The sequence below is a fragment of the Artemia franciscana genome, chromosome 3 (genome assembly GCF_032884065.1).
Source record: "Artemia franciscana chromosome 3, ASM3288406v1, whole genome shotgun sequence".
NCBI lineage: Eukaryota > Metazoa > Arthropoda > Branchiopoda > Anostraca > Artemiidae > Artemia > Artemia franciscana.
Window position 1 is genome coordinate 50,678,539 of NC_088865.1, and position 27,059 is coordinate 50,705,597.

At 33.5% G+C, this 27,059-nt stretch overlaps 1 protein-coding gene across 1 annotated transcript in view; it reads left to right on the forward strand.

The window, feature by feature from the left end:
- The window catches only part of LOC136025378 (sarcalumenin-like), a gene marked incomplete in the record, with an annotated part of 93,857 nt that overhangs the window by 8,201 nt on the left and 58,597 nt on the right, over positions 1-27,059 (forward strand). The window contains 2 exon segments of the mRNA XM_065701358.1: positions 21,263-21,391; positions 23,560-23,682. Of these exon segments, the coding sequence (XP_065557430.1) occupies positions 21,263-21,391; positions 23,560-23,682 (252 nt within the window).

A 27,059-nucleotide genomic window follows, 5' to 3' on the forward strand; every position in this document is an offset into this window, starting at 1 on the left:
TTTTTTTTCCCCAGGGGTGATCGTATCGACCCAGTTGTCCTAGAATGTTGCGAGAGGGCTCATTCTAACGGAAATGAAAAGTTCTAGTGCCCTTTTTAAGTGACCAAAAAAATTGGAGGGCACCTAGGCCCCCTCCCACGCTAATTATTTTCCCAAAATCAACGGATCAAAATTCTGAGATAGCCATTCTATTCAACAGAGTCGAAAAACCTTATAACTATGTCTTTGGGGACGACTTACTCCTCCACAGTCACTGTGGGAGGGGCTACAAGTTACAAACTTTGACCAGTGCTTACATATAAGTAATGGTTATTGGGAAGTGTACAGGTGTTTTCAGGAGGATTTTTTGGTTGGGGGGAGGGGTTGAAAAGAGGGGGATATACTGGGGGAACTTTCCATCGAGGAATTTGTCGTGGGGGAAGAAAATTTCCATGAAGGGAGCGCAGGATTTACTAGCATTATTTAAAAAAAAAACAATGAAAAAATAAATATGAAAAAGGTTTTTTCAGCTGGAAGTAAGGAGCAGCATTAAAACTTAAAACGAACAGAAATTATTACCCATATGAGGGGCTCACCTCCTCCTAATACCTTGCTCTTTACGCTAAAGTATTTTTAGTAATGTCAACTATTTATTCTACGGCTTTTGTGATTCAGGGGTAATTCTTAATGAATTGGGCCAAAATTTAAGATTTGGTGTAAAGAGAGAGGTCCTTACGACCCACCAAAGAAAAAGTGAAAAAAACTTAATCATGGAAAAAATCATGGGAGTTGACCCCTGATCCTTCTTCCGTGGCCCGACCTCTCTCCAAAACAAACAACTTATCAAAGATGTTTTTCGATTATAATGAAAAGTTTTTTTCTCTTTTTTAGTATTTCTGCTGATCACGGTCACTGCAAATGTGACCGAAATATCCAGTATTTTTTTGTGAATTGTCACTGTACTAAAAGGATTTATCCTTTATTTGAACTTTAATTTGTTGGCATGAAAAGGCAGTGTTGTCTTCAAAATTATCTACATTTATTCCAATCATGGAAGATGGCCCCTGGCCCTCCTTCCATGGCCCAACCCCCCTCCCCCAAACACACAAAAAAAATTCTTAACGGTATTTTATTCCAAAAATCATGGGAATTCAGTTTCATTTTATTAGATCTTTCCAAGATTTTTCAAGACTCCTTTAGTTTTCACAACCAACAAGAGTTTGGCTTCTACCTGTTTCTCTAACTGTAAAAGCATCAAGTCTAATGCCTATTTGGCGCTTTACTAAAACTAATTATATTACAAATATTTTTTATTGTACTTGTTACAACGTTGAATGTAAACTGAAAATTACAGTGAAATAAAATATTGAGCTGAAGAGCTTTCAGCAGTTAATATCATTATATATTAAATATTCAGTTTAATGTATTAATTCTTACCAAGACTGTGTCAAGAAACATATTGTTTTATTTTGGAATTTAATTTGGAACAAAAAATTATTTTCAAATTGAGAATTTTGAAAAACTTGAAACTTTGGTTATCAAAAACGATCAAAAATTAATTTAAAAAAGCTTTGAGAAAAAGATGTTTTTCGGAAATACTAATATAAATGAATAAATAAATCTTAAAATGAGTAAAGCTGAATTTGAATATGCAAATTAAGCTTAAAAACAACAGAAATATTTTTGTATTGAAATATAAACGGAACCCAAAGCAAACAGAAATTAAATAAACAATCATAGCAAACAAACAAACAATAGATAATATAAATTAATAAATAAATCTTAAGACTAATGAAACTTAAATTGAATATAAGAATCAAGCTTGAAACGAACAAATATCACTACAAACAAAAGTTGGGGTATTGTCTCCTTCTCTCAATATAAAATTCTAAAACATACTGCATCATTGGCGCTTTACTGGAAACGAACTATATTGCAAATATTTTCTTTCGTACTTTTTACAACATTGAAAGTAAACATAAAAATTAGTGTAAAATTAAATTTTAAGCTGATGAGCTTTCAGCAATTAATATCATTATATATCAAATATTCAGTTTAGTTTTGATAGTTCTTTTTAAGGCTGTTCAAGACACATATATAAGTTCACTACAAACAAGAGTTTGGATACTGCCGCCTTCCTAACTGTAAAAGTCAAAATGCCTACCGCGACATCGTGCTTCACTGAAAACGGATTGTATTACAAATATTTTCTTTCCATTTATTAAAGCATTGAAATCAAAATAAAAATCACAGTGAAACCAAATCTTGAACTGATGATCTTTTGACAATTAATATCATTATATATAAAATATTCAGTTTAATTCTGATGTACTTTAATTTCAAGACTGTTCAAGATTCATATTTTTCTCACAGTTTCTCATTATTTTTTCGTAGACTCATAGTTTTCAGTAAAATGCTAATGACTCATAGTTAAAGACTCATAGTTTTCAGTAAAATGCTAATGACTCATAGTTAAAGACTCATAGTTTTCAGTAAAATGCTAATGACTCATAGTTAAAGACTCATAGTTTTCAGTAAAATGCTAACGACTCATAGTTAAAGACTCATAGTTTTCAGTAAAATGCTAATGACTCATGGTTAAAGACTCATAGTTTTCAGTAAAATGCTAATGACTCATAGTTAAAGACTCATAGTTTTCAGTAAAATGCTAATGACTCATAGTTAAAGACTCATAGTTTTCAGTAAAATGCTAATGACTCATAGTTAAAGACTCATAGTTTTCAGTAAAATGCTAATGACTCATAGTTAAAGACTCATAGTTTTCAGTAAAATGCTAATGACTCATAGTTAAAGACTCATAGTTTTCAGTAAAATGCTAATGACTCATAGTTAAAGACTCATAGTTTTCAGTAAAATGCTAATGACTCATAGTTAAAGACTCATAGTTTTCAGTAAAATGCTAATGACTCATAGTTAAAGACTCATAGTTTTCAGTAAAATGCTAATGACATAGTAGTTTTTGGACTTTTACAGTGAGAGAAAGCGGCACTACCCAAATTATTGTTTTTAGTGATCTTTGTTCGTTTCAAGCTTGATTTGCATATTCAATTTAAGTTGGAATCGTTTCAAATTTTTCTTTTTCATTTATATTAGTAACTAGTGTCCGTTTGTTTGCTTGTACGTTTTGTTATACTTCAATAGCAAAATATTTTTTGTTTTAAGCTTGATTTTCAGATTCAAATTAAGCTTCACTCGTTTCAAGATTTATTTATTCCTAGGCCCTAGGCACCTCCCCTCCCCATAAAATAATTCTGATGGCTTCCATCCTTATAACTGGTGCGTGGAGCCGTGGACATCCAACAGTCTATTACCGTGAGTTTAATTGAATAAAGGATTTGTAATAGCGGCTCATCTTTTGTGGACTTAATGTAGTATATTTAGGGATGAGTGTCATACTGCGCGTCAGTATTTCCTCAGTGTTGAGCTATATAAATATATATATATTTTCTTTTTACAGAGTTTTAATTTTATTGTATAATTTCCATCAAAATCACGCCGCTATTTCGGGGTGTTTAAACCCCTGTCTAAAAAAACATACAAACTGCAGTATGCTAGTACCTTTTGGTGAACATATTTAGAATCTATAAATATTACATATTTAAAATAAGCATAAATGGTACTTTCTATTTAAGCTACTTTTGTAATTCACATTTCATTTTCTACTGTTTTTGTTTCTAGTAGTAAGGGTTCTTCTTTATTGCTGTTAATTACTTCGAAGAGCTCTCTAAAATTTGCAGTTTGCTAAATCCATTCGAAACCAAATTATAAATAAATATATAAATAAATCTGAAATATCAACAAGAATTTTTGTGTCATCATTTATGTCATATGTATGTATGTATATATATAGAATTGGACATATGTTGTGATATATATATATATATATATATATATATATATATATATATATATATATATATATATATATATATATATATATATATATTTATATATATATTTATTCTACAATCTATGTCCAATTCTTTTCAGGTAAGCACATGAATTTAATCTTTTATGGTACACCTAAAATGAAGATGCATCACTGCAACTAAATTCTATTAAGGCTCAAATGAATAAACTCTTATAAATAAAACTTAAAATATACGTCCATACAACTGGTTAAGCACCACTCGGTGTTTAAGCCCTGAAAAAGGCTTAAACGCAGCCTTCTTTCAGGTCATATGTAGCTTTAGAAACATACGCACCACCGAACGGCATTATGATCTCTGAAACGTGGAACCTGAACATGTAGTTTTTAAGGCTGCGTCTTCATTATGGCTTTTTCAGGCAAAATCACCCGTGATTTGTAACTTTTCAGGCCGTCCGAGTGTCGAGTTGTACTTTTCAAGGTTCAAAGGGGTAAACCAGGCGCATTTGAATTGGCTTTTTTTTTTCAGAAAAAGCTGTTTTATTCGGCCGACTTGGCCTGAAAAGCCATATCGGAGACACGGTTTGACAATTCTAAATCGATTAGCTATATCATAGTTTAACTATATTGATTCAGCTAATCAATTAACTATTTCTTACGATTGTATTTTGGCCCTCTGTGCACCAAAATTATTGTTTTGCGTCACAAAATGACACGTAAAGGCCTTTGCTAAGGCGGGATCTTTTTAAAAAAAAGAGCTTTTGGAAGAAAATAACAAACTTTCGTTGGTTGTAGATAGGGACTTGAAACCTCCGTAATAGTGCTCTGTGATGTGCTGAATCTGATGGTGCAATTTTCATCAAGACCGCTCTCCATCATGGGAGTTTTTTTCCTCTCTCTGAAAGTCGGCAAATTTTTTTAGGCTCGTAACTTTTGAAACGTTGCTTCGAAGTAAATGAATGTTATGCACGTGGGATTACCATAAAAAACTAATTCTTTTGATCTCCGAGTATATTGCTATTATTTTATTTTTTTGTAATTTCGACTTCTATTAGGTTAGTATTAATACCTCCGTACTTGCGGTTTGTACCACAAATTGTTTAATATCTGTAAATTGTCGTCAGTCACCTTTTTAGAGTTCATTTACGGGGTGTCTCTGTATTTGTTTATTTTTCTTTGCGTATCTAAGATCTACCTTCCTACTTCGTTTCATAGGTTTACCTTTCTAGTTGTATTCTTTTTGCATTAAGGACGGCTGAAATATTTACATAGTCTTGTAGTCTCGTGCACATATGCAGAAAAACACAAACATATACATTTTGGGTATGGTTCTATTTTTTATATACAATCTGACATTTTTCTATATTTTTTGTTTTTTTTTTTTTCCTACATTAGTTCAATTTCCTAAAATAGTTCACCACTTTTTTGGCGTTTTACGTGGAGTAACTATAACCTAACAGTAACAAATACATACTCCAATAAATTCTACTCTTTATGCAAGATATATGAACTAGCCTCCAACCTGATACCCCCCTCCTTTCAAACCAGGCCTAAAACGGCATTTTTTCTTGAAGAGTATATAAAATAAAATGATTTATAGCGTATCACTTTTCTTCATCTAGTCACCAAAAGCTACTCTTGCCAACTTCTGGTTAGAATCTGGAACTGATCCCTTAGCAAACTATTTTTATAATCTGTCGGAGACACCTTGCATCCACTCTAGATCACCTAATGATCAATTTCATCTTGAGGAAGTTGTCGTAGGATTCTATTCACAAAATAGTTCTTTGTTTCTAATTGAATCATTTCTTGGAAAATTATTGCTATGTCATTGATTCATAGATTCTGACAGAACACCATGGGCTCTAACCGTGTTAAATATTGTCCTTCAAGGATTTGGAAAATACATGGCAAAATGTTTTTTTTTTAATTAGGGTGACAATGTCTTTTATTTTTTATAGTCTTTACCTTCTTTAAACGATTAGCCCCTCTTCCCGTTCCGTAAAAGCTGAAATAGATTTCGATTTGGTGGGGTTACGAAAAAGCATCTCTCCACGGAGGTATTTTTGTGGGGCAAAGGAACTTCCCAGGGAGTGGTAGCTGGATTTCCCGTCCTTATTTAAATATTATAAAAAAAAACGTTTTTTCAGCCAAAAGTAAGGAGCAATTCTAAAATTTTAAAACGAACAGAAATAAATACTTATGTGAGGGGTTGTCCTCTCCTCAATACCTTGCTCTTTACGCTTAAGTGTTTTCAGAGCTTTAAAAAATTCTTATTATTCTAATTAAACAGCCGTGGCGTTTCAGGAGTTTCTTCTTAAATAACCGGAAAAAAGTCGAACTTCAGCGTAAAGAGCGAGGTATTGAGGAGGAGGCAATCCCCTTGTATACGTAATATTTTCTGTTCGTTTTACATTGCTATGTTTCTCATTACTTTCATCTGAAGAAATTGATTTTTTATTTATTTGTCTATGGTAATCAGCAGAATGTTAGTATTTTAATTTTTAAGGACAAAAAGCGTTTTCAAACTTAGCTAATTAGTTTTGCTTTTTTTTCGTTTTTCAACGCGGCAACACTGACGAATATGCGACACTGTCCCAATAGCTTAATAATTCTGAAACAATCAAAAGAAAAACCTTATATATTTATACCCATCTTAAGTATGGCAGTCGAGAAAATAGACCCAACTTTATAAAAAGGGGGGAACACATTTAAAAAGAGGAATTGACAAAATTACACCATCAAATTCAGCCTATAGGAGAGGAGAAACACTAATAAAGAGATTTTAATCCCTTATCTTTTTTGCAAGAAACAAATCTGTGTTTTTTTTTCTTCCTTTCTGTTTGTCGGTTTCTTTGTTTGCTGCTGTTGTTTTTAAGGGGCAAATGTGCCGAATCAGTAGTCCTGGAATTTTAGAAGATGCCTCAATCAAGTGGAAATTAAAAGTTCTGGTTCTCTGTCTAATTAGCAAAACAGGTCGCATCTCAGCAAAGTGGCGTTTTGTGTCATTTTGTGACACAAAACACAAATTTTTGGCCTAAAGAGGGCCTGTCAATCCAGTTTCTCATAATTTAGCTATTCAACGGCCACATTGTGGGGTATAAAGACCCATTCTTTTTCTACATATAGCGGCTAATATAGACACTTATTTATCAGCATTCTTTGTTGGTGGGGAGGATTGTCTGAAGTCATATAAAGTGTATTTTCAGACTTGAATTTTATTTTCCAGTGAATGTTCAGATAAATATAGCCGATAAATATTAGCTTTAATAGAAGAAGTATTTTTGGACTAAGGCAGTAATAAGGTTATTACGAGGTGACAGCTCTCCTCTATTGCAAAATTATTATATAATTTGGAATAATATATTATATCCATATGCTTACTTGCAAAGAAGGAACAAGAAAGGGAGTATCTTATGTCAAAAGATTTTTAAAGCTCCCCTTGGGAGCCATGGAAATGATGACCAACTATTTCTTACATATAGATTTAAGATCCCTCTCTTTGAGAAATATTTTAAGGAGTTCACTTTTTTGGGGATGATCCTTATTCTTGAAGCTAATTGAGGAGGAGTGGCGGCTTCACTCACAGTTGAGATACACGTATATTGAAGGGTTTGTTATAACAAACTATGCGTAAAAACGACCCTTGTCAATAGAAAACGAAACCCTAAAATAATGAATGTATGCATCAACATAATCTACTTTTTATATTCGTTTTAAGTGCGTAGAATTCGTCAAAATTTATTGTAAAATGAAAAATTGCATAATGTTATGGAAAAGGGGCTAAACAACCTCCAAAAGGGTGTGCCTGTGATGAAACTTACACAGTGGCATTGATGAGGACCCTGAAATTATTATGTACGACAATATGAAATTCCCTGTTTTTCGAGAAAAGGGTGGTTACACAAGCTCTTTATTTAGGGGGAGGGGTGGATCAAACCAACTATTAATTATAAGAACCTAAATCTAAATTTTTTATCCCCTCGCTCCTCTCTCACCGAGATGATATCTTGTGTATTTTAGATTTTATGGTAACAATAATTTTGTTAGAAAAAACTTGTTTAATTGGTTTAATAAAAGGGGAAAAGTTGGCACAGTAGCTCTTTCTTTTCTCTTTTGACTAATTCTTCTATAATTAATTAAAATTCATTAATATAAAACAACTTTTTGTAATTAATTATAGTCAATAATTATATCCTACAATTAATTATATCTCCTATAAATAATTAATATAATAATTCTTCTATAATTCTTTTCCTATATATGCTCTGGTCTATCAGCTCTGTTTAGCTGTTCAACATTACATGATTTATTGAGACTGACTTTCAGATCTTTCTATTCACTATTTTTATTATATTCAAACTGTTTTTAGTCACAGGCATGAATTTTTAATAGCTTTTTTTCTTTTATTTTCCTTCATTTGTAAAAAGTAAATAAACACTGGCCATTTCCTTTTCTGTTTTAAATCTTTTAACGATGAAATGACTAGATAGAATCTTTACATGCAAACCATCGGAGCTAAGTTACTGACCTTAATAGTCAATAAAACCAACAAATTGAAATAATTTCATTATCTTCATTATCATTTATTTTTCGTTCGTAACACTTTTTATAATGCTGTACGATCACCTGTTTAATGCTTGTTTTCAAAACCTAGAATAAACAAGCGTAATTTTTAATTTGAAACACAACTAAAATTAATCTTAACCATTGATTTCTTATATATTAAAGTACACATCAAAAGAAAAAAAAATTATCCACTGAATTTATCCTAAATCTATTTCTGCTTGATAACTGTGATTATCCAAGGACTTTCTTTTTGGTAGTTCGAAATTATGAATATTGTAGAGCAGCTTTGCATTTTCATTTTTCCACATTTTTCAATTTTCCACATTGAACCATAAATTGCATTTTGCATTTTCAATTTTCCACATTGAACCATAAATTGCATTTTGTATTTTCAATTTTCCACATTGAACCCTAAATTGCATTTTGCATTTTCAATTTTCCATATTGAACCATAAATTGCATTTTGCATTTTCAATTTTCCATATTGAACCGAAAATTGCATTTGCATTTTCAATTTCCACATTGAACCATAAATTGCATTTTGCATTTTAAATGTTCCACACATTGAACCATAAATTGCATTTTCAATTTTCCACATTGAACCCTAAATTGCATTTTGTATTTTCAATTTTCCGCATTGAACCATAAATTCCATTTTGCATTTTCAATTTTTCACATTGAACTAAAAATTGTATTTTGCATTTTCAATTTTCCACATTGAATTATAAACTGCATTTTGCATTTTCAATTTTCCACACATTGAACCATAAATTGCACTTTCAATTTTCCACATTGAACCCTAAATTGCATTTTGCATTTTCAATTTACCACATTGAACCATAAATAGCATTTTACATTTTCAATTTTCCACACTGAACCGAAAATTGCATTTTGAATTTTCAATTTTCCACATTGAACCATAAACTGCATTTTGCATTTTCAATTTTCCACACACTGAACCATAAATTGCATTTTCAATTTTCCACATTGAACCCTAAATTGCATTTTGCATTTTCAATTTTCCACATTGAACCTTTAATTGCATTTTGCATTTTCAATTTTCCACATTGAACCGAAAATTGCATTTTGCATTTTCAGTTTTCCACATTGAACCATAAACTGCATTTTGCATTTTCAATTTTCCACACATTGAACCATAAATTACATTTTCAATTTTCCACATTGAACCCTAAATTGCATTATGTATTTTCAATTTTCCACATTGAACCATAAATTGCATTTTCAATTTTCTACATTGAACCATAATGTAAAAACACTCAGCTCAGTTTGACAACGCTTTTTGTTCCTAAAATTTTAAATGTTAGCAATCTGATAATTCCCGAAAACAACTACACCTTCAAAGACGTAGTTATGTCAGCGGCTATGCCAGCTATGCCAAAGGTTATGCTAGCTTTATCGCTCACTGAGACTATCTGTCTCGGATTTACTCCAATTAACCATGCCTCTCAAGTCCTTCAGTGCTTCCACCAAGTTGAATTTTATTCAAAAATCAACGGACTTGTTTGTAAGCTGTCGTAAGCTTCGTAAGTTGTTTTGTGTGAATTTCATTTTGCTGAATTTCCGTTTTTTTCCCTAATTTCTAAAGATTTATCTAGTTGTGCAATTTTTCACTTAGCCAATTCAAACAAACAAATTTTAGTTCCACGATCTTTTGTACTCCTAGTGTTAATGTCACTCGTGAAGTTTCTGCGCTAAAACTCATGTTTATCTCAACGACAATAAACCAACCACTGGACCAGACTGCTAGGTATTTAATCAAGACACTATGACTGGAAAAATCTTGGAAAACTTTTAAGTTAGGCTTGGCAAAATTTCTGCTTGGCAGAATTTTGAACAGTCAGAATTTCCTATGGGTAGGAAAGCTTCCAGGGAGTGAGCGTTTTAGGGGAAATTGTTCACTGGGAGAATTTGTCAAAGTACCGTTGCAACATTCTTTTTAAATGTCTTGCCTTCTCTTTGCCGAATCAATTTCATGTGTGGGGATATCAAGGATAATTTTCCTGGGTAAATTTTCACCAGAACTGAATTGATTAGAGGATATATCCGTGGTGAGGGGGACTTTTCTCGTGGAGCTTGAGCCAGATTTCCTGGCATTATTCCGAAATTATATAATAAAAACTAGTTTTTTCAACTGAAAGTAAGGAGCAACATTGAAACTTAAAAAGAACAGAAATTTTTACGTATTTTTTTGGGGGGAGGGGTTGCCCTCCTCAATATCTTGCTCTTTACGCTAAAATTCAATTTGTTTTTCTAGTTCCTTAAGAACAACTCCTGAAACACAAGGGTTGTTTAATTAGAACAACAAGAAGCATTTTTCTAAGTACTAATTAACATTGGCGAGAAGAGTGAGGTATTAATGAGGGGTCAACCCCATCCCCATATCTATTGTTTTATTTTGTAATGTTGCTCCTTACTTTCATTTGAAAACAAATGTACTTTTTTATTTAATTTACCTGAATGAAATGCCTTGTTTTGTGCTGCTTTCTCTTTAGTCCTGGTTGAACTTCCTTGAAGTAATAATTCTAGCACTATTTCTTTTTATTTGGCTCTGACGGTTGTATTTTATTGTAAGTCTTATTTCATTGATATATATGCTTTGCTGAGGACTGTGAATTTAGAGCCCAAATATTCAGTTAGGGTTTGAAGTTTTTTACTTTTTTAGATAAATACCCCATTGTTTTACCTGTTGTTGTTTTTATAGTAATTAATCATAGCACTAAATTGCATGCTTCATCCCAATAACACTGTTTGGAAGACCACTCTTAGGACCAAACAATGTTGCTTTTCATGGTTGCCTCCCTCCCCCCTCCTCCCGAGGGCTTGATCTGCGTTCACCTATGGTCTTAAAACGTCAACTTGTTTCTTCTTTTCTAAAGAAGTAAAACGTTTTATTATAACATGTCTTTGTAGCGTATATATTTATATTACATACATTTATGGGTGGGGTCAAAAGATTTTCCGAAGGGTCTGGTGCGTAAACACTGGTTCTTAGACGTACTTATCCAAATCTCTCTAAGAATATCGTCCTCCATGCCCTATATAAAGGCTAGGACTCCCCATCCTCTTTTTTTAGACGTGTTTCAACAAATACACGCGTTTTATGTATTCAAGCAAAAGCTTAAAAAACTAAGTGGTACCAGCATAACTAGTTATATTCCAGGCTCATATGGAAGAGCCCCTTCACCTATTGCATAGTCAGTCAAACAGTTAAATCGGATAGACGAGGCAATGTAGTACAAAAGGAGTGATCTAGTAAAAGTGTACGACAAAACTATATAAATATGTCACGGCTTATATTTAGACTTGATCAATGTTAGTAGTGATGCCAAGAGTCAACCTTTCATCTTTCACTAAGAATGCATTGACACTCCTAATTTCAGAGAACAATTCATTTTTTCGAGTCGTCAAGTCTTAAATTCTATGAGATGTAGTCATGCTTATCTTTTTATGTCTACCCCAAAAGGATAAGCACGCACTTCATGAGGGGGGGGGTATCTAAAACCAAATACAGCATAAAAACAATCCCTTGGAGGGTGACTGAACAGCTTCTTAGAAAGCAAAAATTCATAAAAATTCACTGTTAGCCTACTAAAGTTGATTGAAACACAATATGTCTAGCTAGACACATACGTATAAGTCTGAGGATCTTAGATCCTATTAGAGGGGGTGGGATGTAGGTATATAGTCCCTGAAATGTCACATTATATGTCAATTCTGCAAAAAGAGAAGGGAACAGGTAATTCTCCTGAAGTTGATACGAAGGAAAGATCTTGAAGAAAAAACTAGACCTAAAATGGAACTTTTGTGCATTTAACCCCACTTATGTTGGAAACACTCCTTGAATACCCCCTACGCATTGAAAGTGTGTAATTCTGTGCTTAGGATCCTCGTCTTAGCTTGGTATTTTACTAGCGATTAGATTTTCCTTGAAACACTTTCAAGGTCATTAGTTGAGAATTAATTGTCAGTTTATTTATAAGCTTGGTAAAGATAGATATCCTTCTTAATGTTTGGCTCTGTGGAAATGCACTAGTTAGCCTGTGCAAGGTCGTGTCCCGTTTATGTCAAATTCTGTTTCCAATTTGTAAATACCAACTGTGCTGCAGGGCTTGTCAAAAGTTCGGTTAGGAAGTCAGCCATGATAGAGATGACAAACGACAATAATTCAAACTGACATAGTTTTCCTTGGACAAGCATCACTCTTGGGTAGCAACAAACAGGAATTAATTACTATAGGCCTATTAACCAAACTGTAAAAGTATTGAAATAATCATCAATTTTTTTACTAATACCTTTGCTATTAGGAATGCTCACCAAGTATTTTCGACTTTGACTTTTAACTTTTGCTTTTTATTAAGATAGTAAACAAAAATAGAAACTATTGCAGATATAAATCACTACGCTAGGGAAAAATTAAAATTTTTCTAATGCGTAGCGAATAACTACATAAACATTCCTAAAGGCATCCTACATTAATAATAAAAAAGAACTACATATATATTCCTAGAAACAGCCTAGACTAATTAAAATAATAATAAAAAAAGACAATCACTTTCTCCCTAACACACCCAGGGTGCCAACAACCATCCAAATACAACTCCATCCACCCCTACCCCTTCAATTCGCTTCTCCCTCGATCCCTACAACCTACTCACAGCCCCCCCCCCAAAAAAAAGACCAATTCCCCAAGAAATACGCTTTTAATCTATTTTTAAATAGTGGGAGGTGCTCAGCCTGCCTAACACTCACAGGAAGTGAATTCCATACACTAGGGGCAAGATACTTCAAAGTAAAGCAAGATATCACACTATTTTCAATCTCTGCAACCAAGTTATTACTTCTTCTTGTATCATGCTCATGAACAGAACTTCTGAAACAGTAAAAGTCATTAAAATTTTCTGGGACTAGATTATGCATACAAATAAAGACGCTTCATAGTCCCCTATTTGCCCAGCATGGAGTAGCCTTAGAGACTTAAAGCATGCACTGGTGCCTGTCACATTTTTACGTAATTCTCAATCATTGTAATTAACATAAAAATTACTGCTCCAAACTACATATCGTATGATACATACGGGTAGATAGTTGCAAAATATATCGTGTGAAGACTACGTTCCGACAGAATATGCTTCAGTCTTCTGAGAATGTCAACTCCACGTAATATTTTGGCGGAAATAATGTTGCTATGATGCTTCCCCGAATGATTAGAATCAATATGGAAGCCAAGGTACCGTAGTGACTTACTTTGTACAACAGGCTTTTCACACAATAAGACTTTACCATTTACATCAAAAGAATCACCCACTCTACAAAATATCAGTAATAACGTCTTCTTTGTATTCACGCACAGCAAACTTAAGCGGATAAATGCCTCCAGTCTCTTCAAAGCATTATTAGCTTTTGCTATTAAATCATCGACTGATGTTGCAAATACTGATACATTGTCATCCGCAAAAAGAAGAAACACTTATATCCTGCAGATAAATGCGCATCATGTCCACGTAAACTAGATAAAGTAAAGGGCCCAGAACAGAGCCCTGAGACACATCACACTTAACAGGAAAAGACGATGAGAATAGATTATTTACAACGGCTTTGAGGGACCTATCGTAAAAATAGCTATCAAACCATCTTAGACAAAACATATCTTCGACAAAATTCCTTTTTGAGGGGGAATGACCTTTGCCACCTTAAACTGAACCGGAAAACTCCCTTTTCAAACAGTTTGTGGTAACGAACTGTAGTAAGGAGCGACCCGGCTCAATAGTAACCAAAACTCTAAAAAATGGAATTTTGATACCAATAGCTACATCAAAAGAATTGCATTTTAATGCTGATTTTAAATATATAAGTTTCATCAAGTTTAGTCTTACCCATCAAAAGTTACGAGCCTGAGAAAATTTGCGTTATTTTAGAAAATAGGGGAAACGCCCCCTAGAAGTAATAGAATCTTAACGAAAATCACACCGTCAGATTCAGCGTATCAGAGAACCATACTGTAGAAGTTTCAAGCTCCTATCTACAAAAATGTGGAATTTTGTATTTTTTGCCAGAAGGCAGATCACGGATGCGTGTTTATTTGTTTTTTTTTGTTTTTTCTCAGGGGTAATCGTATCGACCCAGTTGTCCTAGAATGTTGCAAGAGGGCTCATTCTAACGGAAATGAAAAGTTCTAGTGCCCTTTTTCAGTGACCAAAAAAATGGGAGGGCACCTAGGCCCCCTCCCACGCTAATTATTTTACCAAAGTCAACGGATCAAAATTCTGAGATTGCCATTTTATTCAACGTAGTCAAAAAACCTTATAACTATGTCTTTGGGGACGACTTACTCCCTCACAGTCCCCGTGGGAGGGGAAACAAGTTACAAACTTTGACCAGTGCTTGGATATAGTAATGATTATTGGGAAGTGTACAGGCGTTTTCAGGAGGATTTTTTTTGTTGGGGGGAGGGGCTGAGAAGAGGGGAATATACAGGGGGAACTTTCCATCGATAATTTGTCATGGGGGAAGAAAATTTCCATGAAGGGAGTGCAGGATTTACTAGCATTATTTAAAAAAACAATGAAAAAATAAATATGAAAAAGTTCTTTCAGCTGGAAGTAAGGAACAGCATTAAAACTTAAAACAAACAGAAATTATTACCCATATGAGGGGTTCAACTCCTCCTAATACCTCGCTCTTTACGCTAAAGTATTTTTAGTAATTTCAACTATTTATTCTACGGCTTTTGTGATTCAGGGGTCATTCTTAATGAATTGGGACAAAATTTAAGCTTTAGTGTAAAGAGCGAGGTACTGACGAGGGGGCGAACCCCCTCATATATGTAATAAAAATATGAGAATACAAAAGTTTTTTACGTAAGATAATTTATAAGTTACGTAAATCTTTTACTAATAAAAAGATTCGTAAAAAATTAAAAGTTCTAGTTGCCTTTTTAATTAGCCAAAAAATCGGAGGGCAACTAGGCTTCCTCCCCCGCTCTTTTTTTCTCAAAATCATTCGATCAAAATTATGAGAAAGCCATTTAGCCAAAAAAAAAAAAATGCAAATTTCGTTTTAATAATTCCTCTGCGGAGAGCCAAAATCAAAACATGCATTGATTCAAAAACGTTCAGAAATTAAATAAAAAAAAAACAAGTTTTTTTAACTGAAAGTAAGAGTGACATTAAGAACAGAAATTACTTCTAATATAAAAGAGGCTGCTTCTTCATCAACGCCCCGCTCTTTACGCTAAAGTTTTTTACTGTTTTTAAAAGAAGAATTGAGAGAAAGAGTTAAAAACTTTAGCGTAAAGAGCGGGGCGTTGATGAGGAAGCAGCCTCTTTCATATACGAAGTAATTTCTGTTCGTTTTAAGTTTTAATGTCACTCATTACTTTCAGTTAAAAAAAACTTGTTTTTTTTTTATTTAATCTAGTGAAAGATTAATGATAAAAACTAGACAAGGAATTATATATCCTAAAATCATTTTAAGAGCTCGAACGGACAGACCATCAACACCGGCGCAAATAGACAAGTGACTGCATAACTTTACGCACTTCTTCACTCGTGCACTGCTGAATTTCCATGTTAAATGTTCCACCACAGACGTCGTTAATAGTATTGCAGTTCATTTTGTATTTATCGCTAGCACTAGATTGCATCTCGGAGCCAACATTTAAGAAAAACTTAGCAAACTTATGTACAATTTCAGTTGAATCACCACGGCTACATCATTCCAAATTACTGTCTACCGTGGACTTTTTTCCCTTAACACCCATGATCTCATTTAAAACATTCCATGTTTCGTTCATATTACCTTTACTTTCCTCCAGCTTATTTCCATAATAATCAGGCATTGGTTTTCTCCTCAGTTTACTCACCAGATTTCTTTGCATAGTAAATAAAATAAAATCCATTATAAGTCAGTTTTTGTTGCATATTGAATTGTGATTCTCGTTGGAATATTCTAGAGTAGATATAAATCATTTGCTATCATAAAATCTCAGAAATCACCATTTTGACTAGATAGACCCAATAATTTTTTTCTTCTCAGATTTTTTTTTAATATTTCAGCTATTTCAAACATTTACAGAATAACTTAACTGTAATTGCTGCTAGAATGAATTAAATCTTCCATACCCCGATTGCACAGTCTTGGTATACATTAGGGTATACATAGGCATATCATGGGTATACAGTAAGGTATGCAGTAACATATCTTGGGTATACGGTAGGCACGTGCACTGACGTCCATTTGGCATGGAGGAGAGTGTAAATCATTAAAACATCAAAACATTCAAGCAACTCATATGACAATTTTGAAATATTGTGAGTCCCGAAAGGGACTGGGACATTTGGTGTCCTCCCCTGCTCCTCTCCATGTGCCTCAGCTCTAAATGGGCACCTGGAGAAATCTGGGGAAGGTAAACAGGAAGGGTGTGCGAAAGCACAGGATGGCTGGCCCCCAACCCCCCATTGCACTTCCTGGCTGAAGGGCCAAGAAACGGAGATCTTCACCGCCAGTACGTACTGTAAAGTCTAATGCCGTATCCTTTACCTTTTTTTACCATGTGCTTTATATAGTGTAATTTCATGTTATGCATACTTTACGCTTGTAAGAGTCCAACAAGAGTTCTACAAAATTGCGCAGTTAGGCTTTTAGCAGGGATTCCTCCTCGGCAGTCTGTTCGGGAATTTTATCCAACCTTGAAAATTTTGTCAGCTGAGGGCCTCCGTGAATTTTATGTATTGTGGTTTTTTTGGATTACTGCAGGATAGTCAACCACGCTGTTTTAGTGAATTATTATGTGTTAGGTCCTCTGTTCATTCACACGATACAAAGGGTAGTGTTGATTTAAGTGTACCTAGAGGCATTTCTTCTCGTTCATGTTTTTCAGTTTTATGTAGAGGTGCACGGAAATGGAATAGTTTTACGAGTACTATAAGGAGTACTGGAGAACCCATTATATTTCGAAAAGCCATTAAGGAACTGCTTTTTGTAGATTATGGGTTTTGATTCATTCATTTATTTTATTTATTGCGGGGGTTATGACGATATGTAGTTCCCAGAGAAAAGGTAAAGTAATTATGTTTTTTTTATATTTATAGTTGAATTTGGTGGTAGTAGTGGTGTCGATGGGATAGTGTTCTTTTATTTTATGTATTTTGTTTTCTCTATCTCCCCCTCGAACAAGATTTGCATTTTAGGGGAGGTAGTAACCATTTTTTGCTTATTATCTGTTTAATGAATCTCTCTCTCTCTCTCTCTCTCTCTTTCTTCTCTCTCTCTCCTCTCTCTCTCCCTCTCTCTCTCTCTCTCTTCGCTCTCTCTCTCTCCTCTCTCTCTCTCTCTCTCTCTCTCTCTCTCTCTCTCTCTCTCCTCTCTCTCTCTCCTCTCTCTCTCTCTCTCTCTCTCTCTCTCTCTCTCTCTCTCTCTCTCTCCTCTCTCCTCTCTCTCTCTCTCTCTCTCTCTCTTTCTCTTTCTCTCTCTACGTCTTCTATATAAATTGATCCAATAGATGCTAGGAAGAGAGCTTTTAATCCATCTAAATGGCTTATTTTTCATATGCACAATTTCCTAGGATTTGAACACTTTCGTGTTTTTAAGGATATAAAAGAAAACCTAACACCACACGCATTGACAAAAAAATTGTCATTTTGCAAAATGTATGGTACGCTAAGAACACAATTTTGTCTAAAATTTATTTTAGAAAAACTTTCCGAAAAAATATTTTTTTTTAAAGAAAATTAAAGAGCCCTATTTCAACTTAAAACGAGCAGAAGTAAATTTATATTATGATTCAAACTTAAAACGACCACAAGTACTGTGAAAAGGGAACGAAACCCAAAGCAAACACAAATTTAAATAAATATTTACCTCAAATCTAAAGATGACAGATACTGATATTTATGAAAAAACAAATTAAAAAATGAGTAAAAATTAAAATAAATACCCAGTCGAAACTGGAATGAACAGAATTTACTACAAACGGGGGTTTGGCTTCTACCCCCCCCCCTCCGCCAACGCGTAAGCCATCTAAAGTGTATTGCGTTATCAACATTTTATTGAAAACTAGATGCATTTTGAATAGTGTTTTAATTTTTCAAACCACTGACGAAAAAAATATCTATGATAATCAAAATGACTGAAATGAACTAATTAAAATAGACTGATTGATTAATATATAATGATAACAGTTCCTGGAAGTTACAGCAATTGGAGATTCAAAAGTTTTTTATACAGAATTTTTTTTCAATGATGTAATTGAAATAAAATGTTTAAAATATGTTTGGTTTTCAGTAAAGTTTAATTTACTCAATAAACCTCTGAAGGCTTACAGTTGGGAGTGGGAAAGTAGCAAAATCATGTGTTTGCATTTTTTTTTCATTTCTTTTAAGTTTCAAGTGATTCATTTCCCTCATATTTATTTTAGGATTTTTTTTTTCATATATATCTCTATCCTTATGTTTGACATGATTATTTACTTATTTTTCTCCGTTTTGAGTTTCATTTATTGGTTGACAGTAATTTCTGGTGGCTTTAATTTAAATTATTATAGAACTTCTTCCTTTAATTATTATTCCTTGTCTCTTTAAGTTTTAATGGGGATCTTTACTTTTCTTGAAATTTTTCTTTTCCAGAAAGAAATTTGAAATAAATTTCTGTCCGTTTTTGATTGCTAAAGTTTTATTTCTGGTTATTATTATGAACATGATTCCACTTTGTCAAGTTTTATGCTTATAAAATAAAGTGTCAGATTCTACTTCAAAGCCTTAATTTCCATTAGGTGATCAGAGCTTTATCTTTGATCGTATTCAACTTAATTATTGCATTAATTTCGTTCAATTTTAAATCAAGGTTTTGGACTGTTTTTGAACTAAGCTAGTGATTCAACAGCAATTATGAGATAATATGCTCGAAAGAATCATCCTGGGAGACTGTTCAAAAGATTTGGTATGAATAAAAACAAAATGAGAGAATAAATATGTATCAGATGATTCGGCTTTCTTTATTTTTAACTCTTTAAACTCTTCTATTTGTCACTTTGACGTCAGCTTTGGTGCAATAAACAAGATGTCACATTGACCATCTAGATGCTCATATTTTTTTTATTTACTTCGACATCCCCCAATCATTTCGTGAAAATTCCAGCTTAACATCGTTAGCCGTTCCTCAGAAGTTCCCTCTCAATACCCTTAGCGCTCCCTGACTTATTACAAACACTCTATTTTGACAATTTGACTGCGTATATTAGATTTTGACTTAGTTCACCATCCCCCTCTACATTCCCTGAAAATTCCAAGTTAATACTCTTAGCCATCCCTGAAACAATAGTGAAGTACTTGTTTTGACAACCTTAATATGCTTAGTTGGTTTTGATTTAGTTAGCATCCAGTTCAATATTCCTTTTAAGTTTAAACTTAATACCTTTAGCTGTCCTAAGATAACGGAACTACGCCCTTTATTGTATTTCCGTATTGTATTGTATTTGTATTTCCGTTATTTCCTAACGGAAATAAAGGAAATACGACTAGAAAAAATATAATACATTGAAGGTCTATGATTCCTTATTTCAGGCAACGTTAGAGCGCTGCCTCTGATTCGTTTGTAGCAATGAACTTGAATGTTAAAGGTTTTTGTTTTGTTTGTTTTTATATACTAGCCACAGCGTATTTGCTATATGTCAGACTCAACTTTTTAACCTGGAAATGTTTGTCTATAATATATACGTTTCCTACTTAGTATACATAAGTTATGTGACACGGGCCGTGCTAAATATAGTGAACCTGAATACAATTTATCTGTATACAATTTATTTTGAAGGGGTTGAGAAAACTGATATTTATTTTATGATATATAAATACTGTGTTGTGTGGGCTTCTTGACTTATCTTATAATTAATATTAGTATTGTTATTATCATAATTACCGTTGTTATTGAACTAGCTATTACTAACATTATTATTATTATACTATTTTATATTTAAACTTCAATGCACAACATGGTCGTAGGTTACCCTGGTGAACTTGAAAAGGAACTGATCCGTAAATTTCCAATATACATTGATGAAATAAAATATTTGGTCCTCTTTCTTGCCCCCCTCTCTCTCCAAAGAACTTTATCAATAATTTAAAAAGATCATAATTGACCTAATAACAAATCTCGGAAGGCTTATTTGTTTTAGACATGGCGCCTTTTCTTCAAGACTTATAGGGTCTGGCGGGATTGTAGCCACGTAGTTTATAGGGGAATCTACATATTAATATGAAAAAATGGAACTAGTTTAGAATTTGGAATTGGAAGGGGTGCAGTCCGACGACCCCACCCTGTATCAATGCCTTCTCTTTTTGAGGGTGCTAAACAGAAGAACAAGAAAAAGTGAATACTAAGTAATCAGACAAGGTGAAAACAATGCAAGTAAATAGAACTAAATTCAAATGATAATTTATTCAAATTTTATCTTAGATGCGACTAAAATGAAAAAATATCCAGCAATCTTTTGATTTTTACATATTTTTTCCTCCTTGAGCTTACTCTTCTACGATTTATATTGAGCCTTCTTTTTTGGTGGTATTTTGGTGGTAAGGCAACCAAAGTAAGGCCATAGAGTTGTTCCTAGTTATTTGTATAATCCAGGTATCTACTATCATTTTTAGTTGTGTATGATCAGTTTGATTTAAACACTAGTTCTGAAAGATACGGGTTTTGTTGCAGAAACATACCTAATATTCCAGAGAGAAATTCTTAAAACGGTGTAATATAATGTATATTTATATTTATTTTAAAAAAATGAAAATTTATAGTTTTATTTTTATTCTTCAGAAGTTCCAACCTTTTCACAATGCAAGGTTCACATAGAAGCCGCAATTAAGGATAAGGATTTATTACTTCCTGAAGAAGAAAACGAAATAGACTTAGGCACTTCGAACGAAAATGGCGAGGAAATCGCAGGTAACATTGAAATTTAATTCTGACTTCATTTAGCTTTGGGTGTCGTACTTTTTCGGCTTCTTGAAGCAGAAAAGTATAACATTCAGAATATCGTACTTCCTAATGCTGCTATTATTATTGTTATTATTATAGGAAACTTTTTGCATTACCAACCTGTTTGAGTACAACGCAGCTTGGCAGGTTCCTCCTCCATCTCTCGATAGCCAGACCTTCTCTCTTTACTTCTGTCCTTGAGGATGGAATCATTATATGTTTATATATATATATATATATATATATATATATATATATATATATATATATATATATATATATATATATATATATATATATATATATATATATATATATATAGTATTATTATTGTTATTATTGTTATTATTATAGTTATTATATTGTTATTATTATATTATTATATTGTTATATTGTTATTATTATTTTTGTTATTATTATAGGAAACTTTTTGCAATACCAACCTGTTTGAGTACAACGCAGCTTGGCAGGTTCCTCCTCCATCTCTCGATAGCCAGACCTTCTCTCTTTACTTCTGTCCTTGAGGATCGAATCATTATATGTTTATATATATATATATATATATATATATATATATATATATATATATATATATATATATATATATATATATATATATATATATATATATATATATATATTATTGTTATTATTGTTATTATTATAGTTATTATTATATTGTTATGTATTATATTGTTATTATATTGTTATTATTATATTATTATATTGTTATATTGTTATTATTATTATTGTTATTATTATAGGAAACTTTTTGCAATACCAACCTGTTTGAGTACAACGCAGCTTGGCAGGTTCCTCCTCCATCTCTCGATAGCCAGACCTTCTCTCTTTACTTCTGTCCGTGAGGATAGAATCATTATATACATATATATATATATATATATATATATATATATATATATATATATATATATATATATATATATATATATATATATATATATATATATATATATACATATATCGCCTTATCCCCCTTTTTTTAATCTAAGTGACTTAAATATTAATATGAAAATTAACCGATGTGAATACCTCCTGCATCTAGGGGACTAATATACGACAAAATTGTTTTAGAAGAAGATTTACTGTGTTTTATCAACTTGAAGAAATTTACTGTTTTATCAACTTTGCTCCGCTATCAGCCTAGTTTTACCACCTTGCTTTCCCATAAACTGCTAGAAGGCAATAGGAGTTCTAAATATAAAAGGCAAAGAATGCGACAAGGGACATCACAGTCCTTACCAATGGTGCTGATCTCCGTTTTATGGACTTCAGCCAGGAAGTACAATGGGGACTGGGGGCCAGCCATCCTGCACTTTTGCACACTCCCCCTGTGTACCTTCTCCAGATTTGTCTTTAATCAGATCGTATTGACATGCGCAAGACCGAAAGGTTTACATTACATCTTTCCTCCCTTAAAATGAATTTTGGTTCTTCTAGGAGCCTGCCAGGAGGGAGGGGACTCCTTAGTAACTAGGGTTGTTTTAAGTAGCGTAATTATATCTAAACAAGTAGGATAGGATAAGAAATAATAGAAAGTTGAATTAAAAAAATTAGTAGATTAATCAATTTAAAGGAATGTGGACAATGACGTTATTTGGAAAAAACTTGAGACTTATTTAAATGCTATTGTTCTATTTATTAATTCCGAGAGATTACCCACATTCCAACATCTAGCGGCAGGAAATTCCAGCCAAAAAAATGCTTCTGCACATGTACTTCAGATGCCATTTGGTATAATCGTCTGTATTATATATTTAAAGATAATGCTACATCTTCAGCGATATAGTATAATTTGATAAAAAAAAAATTATTCAATCTTTAAAGAAGTGTTTTCACCGAAGTTTGAGAATGGAGAGCTGTAAGCTATAGAATTATGATATACATCCTTTGGTTTCAGGTACGTTGATTGTGTAGTTCTGCCTTTATCGTCCTGTGACATTCAGCAACGTATCTACGGCGTTCTATAACGTTTGTTGCTATGCCGTGTACTCCAATAACATTCTATGATAATTCTGTAGATCTATTAAGCTAGAGATTTTTAATGACGTTAACGAATCTACGTGCGGCGTTATTTTAATAAGAAATTAAATAAGAAATGCCTTTAATTTCAGACGGTAGCGAACCAGTAGAGGCAATAGAGAGCGATAGAAAAGAGAACAGTGCAGAAGACAATGAACAAGTGGAAAGGGAAACAGAAGAAGGAGAAACGGTAAATGACGAAGCCACGGGGAAAGGTATGAATCAAATGAAAACGTCTGATTTGTTCAGTTTCGTATGATAAATTTAGTGATGTTTATTATGTAATGTAACATATAAGCATTCTGAATTGAGGACAAAACTATTAATAGGTACACAGCTCCAGTGTTAGTGTATTTTGTTTATAACGGCAACATTTCTATGGTAGATCAAAATTCATTTTGTGACTCTTTTGGACAAATAATATTTCTAATCAATCTTCTTAAATAAAGACACTCGATTTCTCGTCCACCCTCTGTTCCGAAATATGTTATATCTCTCTTTTTTCAAATACAGAAATCAAGTTTAAAACAACGAAGAAAAATTATCTTGTACAACTCTTGAATTAATAAAGCTTAACTTACCACTGTGCAATGCATCGGTCTTTGGGCTGGGGTACGTTATGAGACAGGGGGTTGCCACACCGTGAAAACAAAAATCACTAGTTTCTAGTGATGTTTTGGTTGATTTAGTAATATTTTTAAATAGTCTCGGGGTTTATTTGCTGATTTAGTAATTTTTGTTTAGTTTAGGTAGTAAAAAAACTACTAGATATAATGATAAATCACTAGAACCACTAGAATAGAAATAGAACTACAGAACTATATCATTACAAATAATGATAAATCTCTAGCGATAGTAACCCTGTGGTGGCATAATCAAGTTCGAAATAAAACTAAAAAAGGTAATTCTCTTAAGTATTTGTGACTCGGAGAAACACATACAACCCTTTTGCTTTAAGATCGTGACGGAACTTTGATTTGGATCGTTGAATATAAAATATTAAACAACGCATATTCTATATGTTAAAAAAAGCTCTAAGAACTAAGTCGACTCGCGGTAGTATACTTACTTTGACTTACTTGACTTAATTCTCCTGCGGGGCACTGCTCGGCATAGAGAGTGACGTCTGCCTCCTCCACCCACTTCGGTCCATGGCGAGTATTTGCTCTTCGCCCTGTCTGATGTTTGCCATCGTCAAGAACTCGGACAGGCTGTCGGACCAACGTTTCTTCGGTCGACCGCGAGGTCGCTTCCAACCAACTTTGATTGGAACGAAGTCGTAGATCAACTTTGCGGGTAGATGTGGTGGCATACGAAGCAGATGCCCGAACCATTGTAAGGTTCGCTCGGCTGCTTGAGTCGAAAACCAAAACTGCTCTGTGAGCTGCAGAAGCTTTTCATTGCTGACGAAGTCAGACCATCGTAGGCCCTCAATCCTCCTCAGGCTCTTTGCATGAAATACGTCTATTTTCTTGAGGATTCCAGCTGATGCTTGCCATGTCTCAGCTCCGCAAAGCATCACAGAGCCGACTAGAGCGTTGAAGATCCGCAGTTTCGTTTTGCGACTGATGTTTGGTTTTTGCCAGAGGGGTCGATTCAGTCTACCCGACAGAAGACGCTTTAGATAATCTCGCCTGCAGCTCGGGGAGAAGTGAGCCATTTGAAGAAATTACGGAGCCCAGGTAGGTGAAGTCATTAACAACCTCGATGCTAGTGGTGCTGTCCAGGCTAACTGGAGAGTTAACAGCAGGAGAAGACGGGTCTAGGGCCATAATTTTAGTTTTATTCCAGTTTATATGCAGTCCTACTTTAATATCAAAAGCGGTAGTATAACTTAATATCAAAAGATTGAGATCTGTCCGCCCAATGAAATCAGTCAATTCCTTTCTCATTGAACCAAAAAGTAGGTCAATTGACGAAGCAACTGCAAGTATCTTTAGCAAAAACGATTATACCAGCCTCTGCCTCTGGTACTCCTTTAGTCACCCCTTAGGTACAGAAGTTAAAGACCCATTCATGAAAACCTGCTTTTGGCCATTCAAGTAAGATTGAAACCAAGTCAAACTAATTCCAATCACGAGAAATCTTTTCCAGTTCAAATTGCAACTGCTTATGGTCTATTGGACTAAATACCTTCTTTAAATCTAAAATAATGTAGCTGGAATTAAACCCCCTTCAAATGCTGTGTTTGCCCATTGAACAATTTTAATAGTAGTCGATATAGTCGGGGAATTTACCTAAATAAAATTAAATATTTATAGGAATTTTATTGTTTTTATCATGATCGCTTAGTCTAGACCAATTTTTTCATATATTTTAAAAAAAGGGGGGATGAAGATGGGTCTTGTGTTTGAAGGTCTGTCTGTCGTACCTCCTTTATGTGATCGAGTTTTTTAGCGTCTTTAGAACGTTTTTGGAAACCCCCTTTTTCTGTCTTTTTCCATTGGACCATAAATAAAATGGCATACGATTGGTTTTATAATTGGTTTAACAGAAACAATAATCTTAGGCAGAATCGCATCTACACCACTTGAATTGTATTGCATTCCACTACACACTTCTTTCTGTCATTAAAAACGAACGGACTTTCTGTTTAAATTTCTGACAGAACTCTTTTGGGAGCCATGTTAGTTCTTTCTGGCACCATCACATAGCTTCCCACAGAAAAATATCCACAAATTTTTTTTTCAACATCCTTTAGGCTGGTCAAAATCCTCCTCCTTGCTTGTAGTTTAAAAATTTCTATTTTGCCCTTTTGAACCAGCTGTTAATTTATAATTTTCATTTTTTTTTCATATCGTATTTATGCTTCATATACAAATATTGTACATGCATTTTTTCATCCGTCCCTCTCAAACCCTTTAAAATATTCTTCTACTTTTTAGACTACTGAAAACTAAAAACAGGCTATCTAAATATATTTATGCAGTTTATTTTTTCGAGTTCTAAGATTTAAAATACTATTGAGTGATCTGTGGCTTCTTTGCAAATTTAGTGCTACCCCTTTCTAAATCTTCTAAGGTGACATGTCTCACTCAATGCCATTTAAGAGTTTGTTATTCTATTTATAACAAAAGATGGTAGGATCTCTCTGTAAATAAAATATCAGTATTTTAAGAGACAAGAAGCTTTCCATCCACATATATATTATTGACCAGGGTCACAGGTATGTCAGTACTTTGTTTAGGAATCATTTTGGGGGGCATTGGAAGGAAAACAAAATTACTAAATTATGACAATCCAGACCTTTTGAGTTTTTGAAAAGGTTGATATGGAGAATCCCCATTACTATTCTATGTTTGTAATCATTATTGAAATTTTCTATTCAAATATCAATCTCCTCAATAAAATTTTCTTCATTATATGATCGTGTTTCAAACAGTCAAGAGCAAATTGGCCCGCCCAATAGTTACCGAAACAGAAAATTCACCATGTTTAATATTTCCATCAAAAGCTACAAGTCTGAGAAAATATGCCTGATTTTCCAAAAAGTGAGTGAGGAACCCCAGAAAGTCAAGCTGTCATAATTAGAATGTCACTATCAAATTCAGCCAATGGAATAGTCCTACTGTACGGGTTTCGAGCGCCTTTC